The sequence below is a fragment of the Rattus norvegicus genome, chromosome 11, assembly GCF_021556685.1.
Source record: "Rattus norvegicus strain SHRSP/BbbUtx chromosome 11, alternate assembly SHRSP_T2T, whole genome shotgun sequence".
NCBI lineage: Eukaryota > Metazoa > Chordata > Mammalia > Rodentia > Muridae > Rattus > Rattus norvegicus.
Window position 1 is genome coordinate 40,893,584 of NC_141544.1, and position 12,058 is coordinate 40,905,641.

At 40.2% G+C, this 12,058-nt stretch overlaps 1 protein-coding gene across 8 annotated transcripts in view; it reads right to left on the reverse strand.

Moving 5' to 3' along the window:
- Positions 1 to 12,058, reverse strand: part of Grik1 (glutamate ionotropic receptor kainate type subunit 1) — a 400,463-nt gene that overhangs the window by 43,714 nt on the left and 344,691 nt on the right. For all 8 annotated transcript variants that reach the window (XM_087575986.1, NM_001111114.1, NM_017241.2 and 5 more), the window contains 4 exon segments: positions 11,385 to 11,498; positions 9,178 to 9,381; positions 8,133 to 8,356; positions 2,407 to 2,525 (listed from right to left, as the gene is read on the reverse strand). In XM_087575986.1, coding sequence (XP_087432112.1) covers positions 2,407 to 2,525; positions 8,133 to 8,356; positions 9,178 to 9,381; positions 11,385 to 11,498 — 661 coding nt within the window.

A 12,058-nucleotide genomic window follows, 5' to 3' on the forward strand; every position in this document is an offset into this window, starting at 1 on the left:
TATTAATGAGATATATCAATGTCGTTTTGTAAAAAAAAAACTTTAAAAATCTCAGGCAATTCAGGGAGTTTCTTAATTAATTAATTAGTTCTTAATGCTATCTGAATTATTTCAAAATGGCCTCCCTCAAAAAGAGATGATTTGTGCATGTTCAGTATCCTAGAGGATGACATCATGGGAACGGTAATTGTGTAGAGTTAAACACCGCTGGAAATACTCAGGATGAGATAATACTTGCTGAAGTCCCTTTAGTGCCTTTTATGGCAGACATGACAGCCAATCCTGATCCAGACTTTGCTCAGGCTCTGTAGAAAAGAGAAAGTCTGATCATCACATTAAAACAGAAATGCAGCAAAGTGGTTTCCAATTTAATAAAATGACAGGCTCCTGCACATGGGGGAGAGCACGACAGAGGGTATCTACCTGGTCCAATGCCATGTACCAAGGGCAGATGCACTAACAGTCATAAATGCTGTACTTGGGAATGCTTGTTGCACCTGACAAATGTTAGTCAACTTCTTCCATACAAGCCGAGTCTGGCTGGGGCTGACTGTCATGTATCCAAGGTATGGTAACTAACGGACACTGCATCCCACAGTTTGCTGTGGATGCTGGTAAACTCCAAAAATATGCAAGTAGTGATTCAAAGGCGGACACTGGGGATGTGACCTTAGGCACAAAACTGCATAGGCCTGCAGCATGGTCAGTGAAGCCTGTGGTTTGTTTAATCATTCAATTGCTGAAGAGGGCAAGTTGTAGGGATGGGAGGAGGCCTCCTTTATTCTGAGAATAGTTGCTCATGTAGTAAGTACCCTGAAGAATTAAATGTGCTGGGAAATCAAGGCACAGACTCTCACAGGATGTCTTGCAGGATTCATAGCTCCATCTTATGCTTCAAGTTCAATGCAAGTGGTTTCTACTAAATCTGGTTGTGTCTACACCCATGGAATGATCCCCACGCCACTATGCACTATTACAAGAGAATGTATTAATTTCCTAAATTGTGAGGTATTTCTATACCGAAGACCAACATACATATTCACGCTCCCTCTTTGTTTCTCTTCCTTTCCTCTCTCTTTGTTCGTTGAATTCACATACTGTAAACATTTCAAATGATATTATAACAACCTAATCCAAAATGTCAGGTGGACTTCCAGGTCACAAGCATGGTTAATGTATATCCCAGTTGGGTTTTCTCTTGCCAGTTTATTTGCCAGTTTATTGTCAAATGGAAAGATATTCCAAACACAACGGCATCTGTGACTTATGGCTGTCTTAAGTGGATGTGTTTAATCTTGGAACTATTTGGCAGACTGTATGCTTGAAATCAAAGCTGAAGAAAAACCCAAAAACACAAGATTCCAAAGGTTAAAAAAAAACTTCTCCCTCCTCTACAGCAAAAACAAAAATCTCTGAAATCATAGAGCAAGGTAAAATATATTATATTTCTTTGGTTTCAGCTTTATGTCTCCAACCCTACAGTTTACTGTTGCTATGGTTACCAGTTTGAAGGGGATTGTGTAAAAAGTTATTGGGCAGCTAAGATGAATTTCAGGAGGGCTTGTCTGAGTGGCAATTAGGTGGAAGTTCTAGATCCTGTTAGCACCCGGAGGAATCCAAGTGGATGCAAACGTCCAAGGATTTCAATTCCATTCCAATTAAACCTTTGGCTTGTGAAGTTATGGCTAAGAAGGGAAAGTTGGGCATGTCCGTCTATGGAAATGCCTTTATTCAACAAAAGTCTAATGTTTTGTGATGGATAACCTACACTGATAACTTGACAAGACTTAGAGTCACCTAGGAGACATATCACTTGACACGTTTATGAAGATGTTTGCAGGAAGGTTTGTCTGAGGAGGGTAGACCCTGAGTGTAAGCAGCACCACTCTATAGGCTGAGGTTGCAGATAATAGTAATAATAATAATAATAATAATAATAATAATAATAATAATACAAAAACCAGGGCACAGCATTCATTGGTCTATTTGTTGACTGAAGATACAATATGACAGTTGCCCCAGGCTCCTGTTGCTATGTGTTTTGCCCCTGATCTGTCTATGCTCTTAATTATAAGTACTACAACTCTTTATTCCCTACATTGCCTCTATTCAGTTATTTGATTGGATCAGCGAGAGAATAAGTAATATAGGTTCCTTATTCTTCATCACTTGGAGGAAAATTTATGTCCATTGCTTGAAAGAAGCACTCTTTTTAGATCCTTAGCAAGGAAGTCCTGTTTAGACTATTTCTGTCCTTGTCTAGAGAGCAGAGTTGAAAGTCCATTGCTACGATTGTATATCCCTGCGTGTTTCCTTCTACCATCTAGCTTCAAGGTGGAGTTTACCAGCGTGAAAGCCTGACAGCAGACTGTGGGATGCAAGTGATAAAACGGGCAACCGGTGTACCTTGCTGCATGAGAGCTCCAACTCCAAACCAGAAACTATTTAGCAAAGTGAAATTGTTTTCCACCACGTCTGAGTCGGGGTTGCATGGGTGGGGGTTATACCACTCGTAGGGTGTGAACCTGCGATAGTTAACAGAAACAGTTTTATAAGCATCAGATACACGCACGGAGCAGAGCAAAACCCGCTGAGCAATGCAGAAACCCGACGACGGAGCAGGAGCAATAGGAGTGAAAACCTTATATAGCCACTTCCGGCTCTGGTGGACTGAGTGCAAAAGTTCCTGGGCGGGTATTTGCCATCAGCTTCCCGCTTCCGGATCGAACCCGTTGGCAGCTAGGATCACACTCCTCCAACCCATGTCTATCGAACTCTTCTGTTTTCATTTATTTCTGTTCTACTGAGCAACTGAATAACCATAAAGAAAGGATTTCTCACCCCAAGATTTCACTACAGCAAGGGGCAACAAGAGCAGCATGGAATGCATAGGGATTACACAGTTAAACTATTATGGTGCTGATACTTCACAAATGATACAGGAATGATAGAACCAAAATCAAAACCAAGCTGAACCAAGGGAAGGACTGGATTTGCGGGCCATATATCTCTTATTTCAAGGATACTATATAGAAATATAAGCCTTAATCCTTTAAAGAAAAGACAAAGTTTAAATTTGGAAGAATCATAGTCCAGGTGTGTGTGTGTGTGTGTGTGTGTGTGTGTGTGTGTGTGTGTTATATACACACACACACACACACACACACACACACACACACACACATATATATATATATATATATATATATATATATATATATATATATATATAGCATTAACTCCAAGGCTTAGAGTAGGAAATTGGAAGCTCATGTTTTCCTTTTAATTTATTTTTAATTGAATTGTTTTCTAAATTATGCCCTGCAGTCTTGTAAATAATCACCAACTCTGGTTAGGTGTGAAATGTTTTCTATGACATTATTATCGCTCTACCTGCAAGGGGCCATGGGTAATAAGTTTCTGGAAATACAATGAATCATCGAGGAAATCAACACAAAGAACCTTTGATTTGATTTCTTTGCCCTCAGTTTACTTCTTTGTAAAATGGGGAAATTTAGATATTTAGAAGTAGCATTTAAAATGATAATTTAAGGAATGGATTACAATTTTAGTCCTTTCTGTTTTTCTAGGTATCAGTCTGACTGTTGTAATCCAGTTGAGGCACCAGCTCTAGGGGTATTTTATAGAGCTACCCTAGTAAGGTGTATGGTGTGTGTGTGTGTGTGTGTGTGTGTGTGTGTGTGTGTGTGTGTGTGTGTGTGTATGTCATATTTTTTAACATTGCCAGATGTTCATCAAATTAATCTGTAATAATTTAAAATGCAGTGATTCATAGCACTGGAAGCTTTGCCATTTGCTGCTGGGTCTTTTTAAGGCAAAAAGGATTGTTAGTGCAATGTTAAAATACCATAACATCAATGAGAACATACGGATGCTCTCCAAGCCATAAGGCTTCAGCAATAAACAATAGCAGGTTGTGGATGCATCAGGAAGAACTGGGCTTAAGGGGAATATATTATGTACAGCGAGAAGCCGGACACGCTGTGAATCATGTACAAGGAACTGGGAAGATGGTTTCTCTTAATGAAAAATGCTCTCTAAAGCCCTGGACACCTTCTGCAAAGTGTGCAGTGTTTTCCCATGGAGTCTTAGGGGCATTAGGATAGCAGCCTGGTCATTTATCCCACCATAATATCATCCAACTCTTTCCTGTGGCTTCCCTCAAGCTGCACGGCACACCACACAGGTTGCTGTGAGCTTATGAACATAGCTTTAATTGACGGTGCCATGCCAATGCATTTTAATTACTGTTGTAAGAGTATAATTAAGTTTTGAATTTACACACTCTCATAACTGTAGTAGTTTGCTGAGCTGAAAGGACGAATACTGGTATTAATGAACCTAATAATTGAAACAGCATGCAGAATAAAGATGCTGTTACTTAAACAATATCATCATCACTGGTACAGTAACTTTAAAATATTAATTGCAATAAATTAGGAGGATTATGCATTCAAGAATACGGGCTTTTCAAATAGACCATAAAGCCTGGAAACCACCAGCCCCCAATACCCTGTTGTTTACTCATTAAATATACTCTGATCTGTGAGCACATGTCCTTGGAATGCTGCTGTCAGTGTTCCCTCCATGTTCTACACTTTAATACTTGTGAGCAATTAATTGGCTTTCTGAAGAGCAAAGGAAAACAGTCTAAATGTCAGCACACATCTCAGCTCTTAAGGAAGTTGGTGGTTCTTTGTCTCCAGGATTCGGAATGACCAGGGAAACATGTGAACTGAGGAATATTAAATGATGAGAAGCTATGCTGTAAGACACTGGCTTTTGGTGTAATAGAAACACACACTTGTTGTATAGGGTGCAGATACTCCCCTTTGAAGATCCTAAAGCCTGCTTAATATAGCCTCAGTGACACAGTACAGCATGTCAGCACCAGGAGGTCAAGGGGAAGACCAATATATGGTCTGCAGGAATGGCCATCTAAAAATCACTATCCCAGATGACCCTCAATAGGTCAGTACTTAGTGTCAGGACCACGAGAAAGGGATAAGTGTGTTTTAGAACCTATGTGAAAACTTGTGTAGATAGTGGTGTTTTTTTTCATGGTCATTGTGATGCTGACCATAATTCTAGCATCCCAAGATGCTGCAGCAAGAGGATTGCTTCTAGTTTGAGGCTACTCTGTCTCCACAGGAAGTTAAAGAACAGCCTGGGTTGCATAGAAAGACCTTCCTTGTTTCGAAAGAAAACATTTTAACAAAATGCACCATAATGACTCTAGAGGATTTATACATGCAAGCTTCTTACTTTAGGTTAGGGTTTAGATAAAGCAAATTTTACAATAAATGAAAAGTTGCAAAATATTCCTCACTGCAAATTTTTCTAATTGAGGGGATTGTCTATTTATCATTGTTGACAGACACTGGCTGCTTTGAAGATAGAAAGACAGTTGATTTCGATGGGGAGAGATCTGCTTGAAATTGTCATCAACCATTGGCTTTGTAACCTTAGAATCTGCTGTCAAGGGATCCCTCTTTCTCCTAGCTTTTATCTTTTGCTGAATGCCAACTTTAAAAGCTTCATGTTAGGAAGACAAATGCGAGTCACCAATGGAAGCAAGCCCTGTATGTGGAAGTTTGGCCCGGTTCAGCCTTATGTTTACCAGGAACCCAATTCCTTGGAGCTAAATATTTTTAGAGTTGACTGCCAAACCAAAGCACTAACAGTCACATTAGTCATGCTTCACTGTCATTTTCTAGGGTTTTCCTTATCTTGTTCCATTGATGTTTTATAACTTTATAGATTTTATTCAGTTCAACAAATGACTTTTAGGGATTTATTTAGTGAGGGTGTTAGCTTAAATGCTGAATTGGGCTGTGTTTTTTCACTTTAAGAAAACGCAAAAGGATATTCTTCACAACACAAATCTGAAAGCTTCTTTGGATCAAAGAGTGATTATGACATTAGCTGATTTTCATTTCTTTGTTACCAGATTTGAGGGCAAGCCACTAGGATGACAACTAAAATTGTGTTGCATCTCACCTTATTGGTGCAGAGAGACCTACTTTATGGTCTCAAATTATGAAGATGGGAAGGAAAGGAGAATAAGCATCTGCTTAACTGGCTGGGGCTGTTTGATTTTGAGCTTGCACTTAGTAGTGCTACAATGTAGGATGAGGATAGAATCAAAGGTGTAGGTGATACGGTATTGAGTCTCAAATACAGACTGGGGGTCACCAAGAGCTTATGAGAAAGTGGACAAGACTAAGTGTGGGAATATTCTGAATGTCCCACTTCCTGACATATCCTGATGACAAATATAAGGACAGCAAAAGTCACAGTTGTGAGGCAGTGCAATAGGGTCCCCTCAGTCTGTGTGCTTGTGAGAGCTTGTGAACTATGTTCACATATTGTAACCTTCCGATAACTTTGGCCAACTTTGCTAGAGTAAGCAATGGACGTTTCCATTAACATTACCTTGCTTGATCCATTTATGAGCATTAATGTTTGAAGAAACCCTGGACTCAGGATTTGAAAACTCACATTTTTATCACCCTCTGTCTTTTTCATTGCTTCATTAGGGGTAGAAAAATGGGACAAGTCAACCCATTGTAGCCTGTTCCTCATGAGAGGGTACTTCATTACTTTATGGCTCTCCCAGGTCAATATAACTTCACCTGGAAACTGTGAAAAATCTTCAAAGGTCAATAATTAGAAAATTATTTTCAAGGAATTTTTTTAAATTATCTTGAACATGGTCCTTGACTGTGACATGACTGAAAAATTTGAAGTTGATAGTGTGTGTGCGTGTGGGTGCATGTGCATGTGTGTAAAGAGAATTTTGACCACTATTTCAGAAAACAAAATTTGAGACTTGGCAATAGCACATATTACAAGTTGTTGAGAACACTCAGACTTTAGTCCCTTTGAAAGCTTAATTAGCCACACTCAGAGGTCACTTATTCCGCTGGACTCTGCCTTGTAGATCTTCTGCATGTTTCCTGCTTGGGTATTTCCCCAAGCATTCTTTGTAATTCTGCTGGGGAGAAGTTACCAGGTATTAATCAAAACCAGACAATGGACAATGGACAATGGCAAAGAGCTATCACGAAGAGATATTTCCCTTATAAATTCCTGGAGAGAAGACAAAAACTGATTAGGGGAAAAATTACCAACTTTTGTTGAAAGGTGAAAAAGATTGAAAACACGGACATGACATAAAGAAGTAATTTTTTTTAAAACATACTTTATCTGAAGCTATCAAAGGTTTTAAGAGGAATAGAAAAATAATATAGTCATTTCAAATTCAGTATCAAAGGCATTTAGATAAATGTTCTACTGAGGAAAGTAAAAGGCTCTGGAAGACTTGTATAAACTATAATGATTTCATATAAAGGACAGAGTTTAATCTTGAGAGATAAAGCTCAGATTGAAACACTTCCAGAGTATCATGAAGCTTTTATAATGGCCAGAGGAGGATGTAGCTAAGTGGTGGAGGGCTTGCTAAGCACACATGGGGCCCTACACTCCATCTCCAGAATAGAAGCAACACAGTAATCAGCCAGTCAATCAGTCAATAAGCCAATCATCAATCAATTAAACTTCCACAATGTAATTTCTTTTCAGTGTTACTTCCTCAGTTTTCTTATTTACCTTCTAATGATTTTAAAGGAGAACCTCACAGAAATTTGAAAGTGTTTTCCTTGATCCTTAAGGGCCTCTGCATCTTTCTTTCCATGGTCTTTTTTTGTTTTTAATTGCTGTGGTGCTTCCCAGCTACCTTGTTTTTCTGTTTGGCTTATTCAATTATTCCTGAACAAAATATCTTAAAACAATTTCATTATTAGTTTAGTAACATTTTAGCTATCCAGTTGACCCATTGCTTTTTTTGTCCTCTATTCTACGGAAAAATGGGACAAATAGTAATCTCATGTGAACTGAAGTATGGAAAAGTTAAATCACTGTAAAGGCCTGCCTTCTTCCTTTAAACATGTATCTTTATGGATAATTAGCTGTCGATGCATGTAACAGCTTTCTATAGAAACCCTGAGAAAAAGCAACAATGAACAAAAATAAAATTGCACTTTTAAACTGTGAATTTTGACACCTGTCATGCCAGACCATTGTCATGAAGTCAGTATTCCTAAACTTACCTCGCAATCACAAACAGTACACAACTGACTCCTAGGCAGGCGAGCAGCACGTACATCCAAATGTCCGGAGATAGGGGGTTGAGGAAGGAGAAGACACCCGGGTTGGTTCCATTGGGCTTCCGGTAAAGGATGCTAATGCCCAGGGTCATGAAGGGCTTGGAGAAGTCAATGACTTTCTCCCGTACGTATGTGATGGTGAGAGGGGCCACTGCCAGGTCAGCTCTCTGTAAAAGCAAGTGCCAATGGTCAGCTGCAAGGGACTAGTCTTCTCCTGAGTATCTCTACTTCCTAATCTCAACTACAAGGGCGTTTTGTGCATCAAGTGTCTAGCATGGGCTAATTTTATTTATATTATAGTATTTATTATCAAAGAGAAACCAGAAAGTATGGAAGGGTGGGGGGTGAGGGTCCATGTAATGTGCACACCCATTCCCACAGAATCCACACACTGAGAGTGCGCACGCCAGAGAGAGGGGGGGGAGAGGAGAGGAGAGGAAAGGAGAGAGGGGAGAGAGGGGAGAGGAGAGGAGAGGAGAGGAGAGGGGAGAGAGGAGAAGAGAGGAGAAGAGAGAAGAGAGGAGAAGAGAGGAGAAGAGAGAGAGGAGAAGAGAGAAGAGAAGAGACAAGAGAGGATTGTCATTCATAAACTAAAATTACCAGATAATGTCTTTACCAAGGGCATGTTAGAGAAGGGAGGAAGGGAAAGTTTGGTCTAATATAAGGTGACAAGGTGAGATTTTTCTCTGAGTCCCAAAGTCCCAGGTCCTAGAATTCTTGATTTAATTGAAAACCTCTCAGGCTTACTCATTGGCATAAAGGGTGAATGTACAAATTTTAACCCTCAACTTTTATTTTTAACCACCCTTCCAAATCGAGCAAACTTTCTATCTAGGTTATTTTATTTTCCCTTTAAGAAATGTGTGTGTTTCTAAAAACCATGAAATACAAAAAACCTTTCTTCTGAAATGGAATTAACTCTATTTTCCTTCTTTTACTTCTGCCCTTAGAACATTCTTTTCAAATGGTCAGGTGTGTCTTTGCTTACGTGGTCGATGAGTTCTTTTACCATCCCATTCCATTCCCCTTTGTCATTCTGTGCTCCATATTTGCCATCAGGAACCAGTTTAACATCGTAAAGAAAACCCAGGATATTGGACAGTTCTTTCAGCAGATCCAGGCAATATCCTTCAAACCTGTCGTTTCCATACAAGGGCTTATCGGATTTCCTGTACATCACGTAGGGCTCTTCCTAAGTGAAACAAACCAGGTGTGGAAGATCCGTTATCATGAAAAGGAACGTGTTCTGTCAGTGCTGGAAGACGTGTCACATTGGAAGGTGACTTTTAGGAGTGGAAAGTATGGAAGTCAGTTGCTTACATTCCCGTTTCTGCTAAGCTTGTTACAGAAGGCACTGTTACAAACGCCATTCTATATTTTTCTTTCTTTCCTGCCTTTTTAGATGGCAGCTTTTTCTTTCACTGTGGTGGTAGGAGAGAGGAGTAGTGGATAGTGTGACAGAGACATAATTATGTTCGAATTTTGAATCTGAGGAGATAGAAAATCTCAGCACACACTTGGGTCCCACATCCTCCTTCAGGTGTGACCGTGCCTGAGTTTCCTGTGTAGGAGTCCACATGCCTTAGGCTTTGGTTTACGGCTGTCTATTTATAAAGGAGAAATGAAGACCAGCACATAGAAGTCTTTAATTTTCCAAACATCAAGTATGCTAAACATTCTGATTTTTCTCCTTCCTTGGGAAATGTAATTTGCATTTCAGAAGAACTTCTTATTTTAATTAATATTATATTAACATTTCACACAGGATTTTTAAAAAAATCTTTAAAGGTTTATTTTTTCTTCATTAATTTATTTGTGTATTCGCTTTACCTGATGATCTCAGTCCCCATCCCCCTCTTTCCTCCCTGTTCCATTCTTTACATTGTCAACTACAGTCGTACTTTCTTTGCATACTGGTTGCCTATTTCCAGGGTTTCAGTCTTTTATCAGTCTTATAGTCTTATATGAAATCGCCTTGGGCCTCAAATATGATAATACTTCCCTATCTTATGAGTAATGGCTGCCTTCCTACCACACATCTGTAAACTTACTAATTCTCCCTTGAGTTAGTTTTGTTTTATACCATTATAATAATTACTTTACTGATGTGGTGCCCTGTGTATGGAGGCTCCTCCTCTTGGAAAGTGACAGTTGGCTCAAGCCAATGCAATAGAAAGTTACTGCCCAGAGTGGCATGTGCATGTTTAATCCTGGCATGGGAGGCAGAGGCAGGTTTGAAGCCAGCCTGGTCTACCTAGGGGAGTTCTAGGGCAGCCAGTTCTACACAACGAATTTTGTCAAAAACAAAAAGTAAAACAAGACACTTCTCCCTCCAAAACCCGTTTCCATAAGGTGGTTGCAGCAAAAGTGACAGCCAGAAGGAAGCACAAATTAAAATCAGGTTTACTTTAGGTGAGTAAGTCTAACAAGGCAACTTCAAAGAAAAACAGGTGAGCGTCACACAGTGAATGACAGGAAGCAAAGCCCTAAAATGCAAAGTTCATAGTGGATTGGGCCTACTTAGTTCCCATGGGAAAAGAAAGGAAGAGAGAGAGAGGCCAGCTAGCGCTCAGTGGCTACCTGGAAATAAGATCAGGATTGCAATGGGGTCAGTTGATACGAGAGTTCTTTCTAGAGGTATGAGCCAATGGAGAGGAGCCAATGGCAGTAAGAATGGAAACAGTGTTCAGGGACCTGTTATACCTGGACACTAGGAAGATCCAGGGTAGAGACAAAGAGGAGTTGGGAGTGTCACCACAGTCCCATGCATCTGGAACATAGGTGTATGGCAATAGACAGTGCAGGAAATGTGCTTTTGGAAAGACATGGACAGAACCATTGATGGACATACAGGGGTCACAGGAAACAACCTCCTCACTTGCTCACCCCCTGAAGCCCCTTCCCTGGTCTTTTTTCTAAAGTCAAACTAACCAGTTCAGTAGGCAGGGGACAAAGTAGCCCTGGATGGGCTGAGCAAGGGAAGAATGGAGCTGAGAGTCTAGAAAGACGAAGAGTCTGTGGAGAGGTTTCAAGCGCTCACATTCCATTCCTTTAAGCACGTACGGATGTATGCTTTTAGCTCCCAATTTAAAATATAGACATATGCAGGGAGCCTTGCCAGCCTGGAAAAGACAGAGGAAGGATCATTTTAGGTCTGTGGGAGTGTGGACAAAAGGCCGGAACTTCACAGCTTACCAGAATAGTGGTGACAATGAGTGTGCGGTTAGCCAGCGAGTCCGTGATATTGTTGGACCTGTCTCTGTTGCCATCCGTCATGTTCAGCCCACTGTTGGAGTTCCAAATCCCAATCTGCACAGAACACAGGACGTCAGAGGCTGCCTGTTGCCTGCAACAGCATTTAGGTTAAACAGAGGGCCCACTATACCAGGAATGGAACCAACGATTACACCCTGGGACACGAGTGCCTCACAGTGGCGACTACTTGATAAAGGAGAGTTATACCATAGAATGATGGGGGGTGTAGAAGCTTAAATCTGAGCTATTTAAGATAGGTGCAGGAGGCATTTTATTTTTTAGTTAATCAATCTGTTTATATAATAATATTATAATAATAAAATCATCATCATCATCATCATCAGCAGCAGCAGCAGCAGCAGCAGCATCAGCATCATCATATCATCATCATTTATTTTGAGACAGGGTTTCTCTGTGAAGCTCTGGCCAGAACTGGCTTTGAAGACCAGGCTGGCCTTGAACTCAGAGACCTACCAGCTTCAACCTCCCAAGTTCTGGGATTAAAGCTGCCACCACAATAGCTTGAAATGTTTCCTTTCAACTATTAAGCTCATTGCTGTTTTTAAAAGTTAATTTTTTGGAGTAAGTGATTATGAGATTTTTTCCTCTGTAGT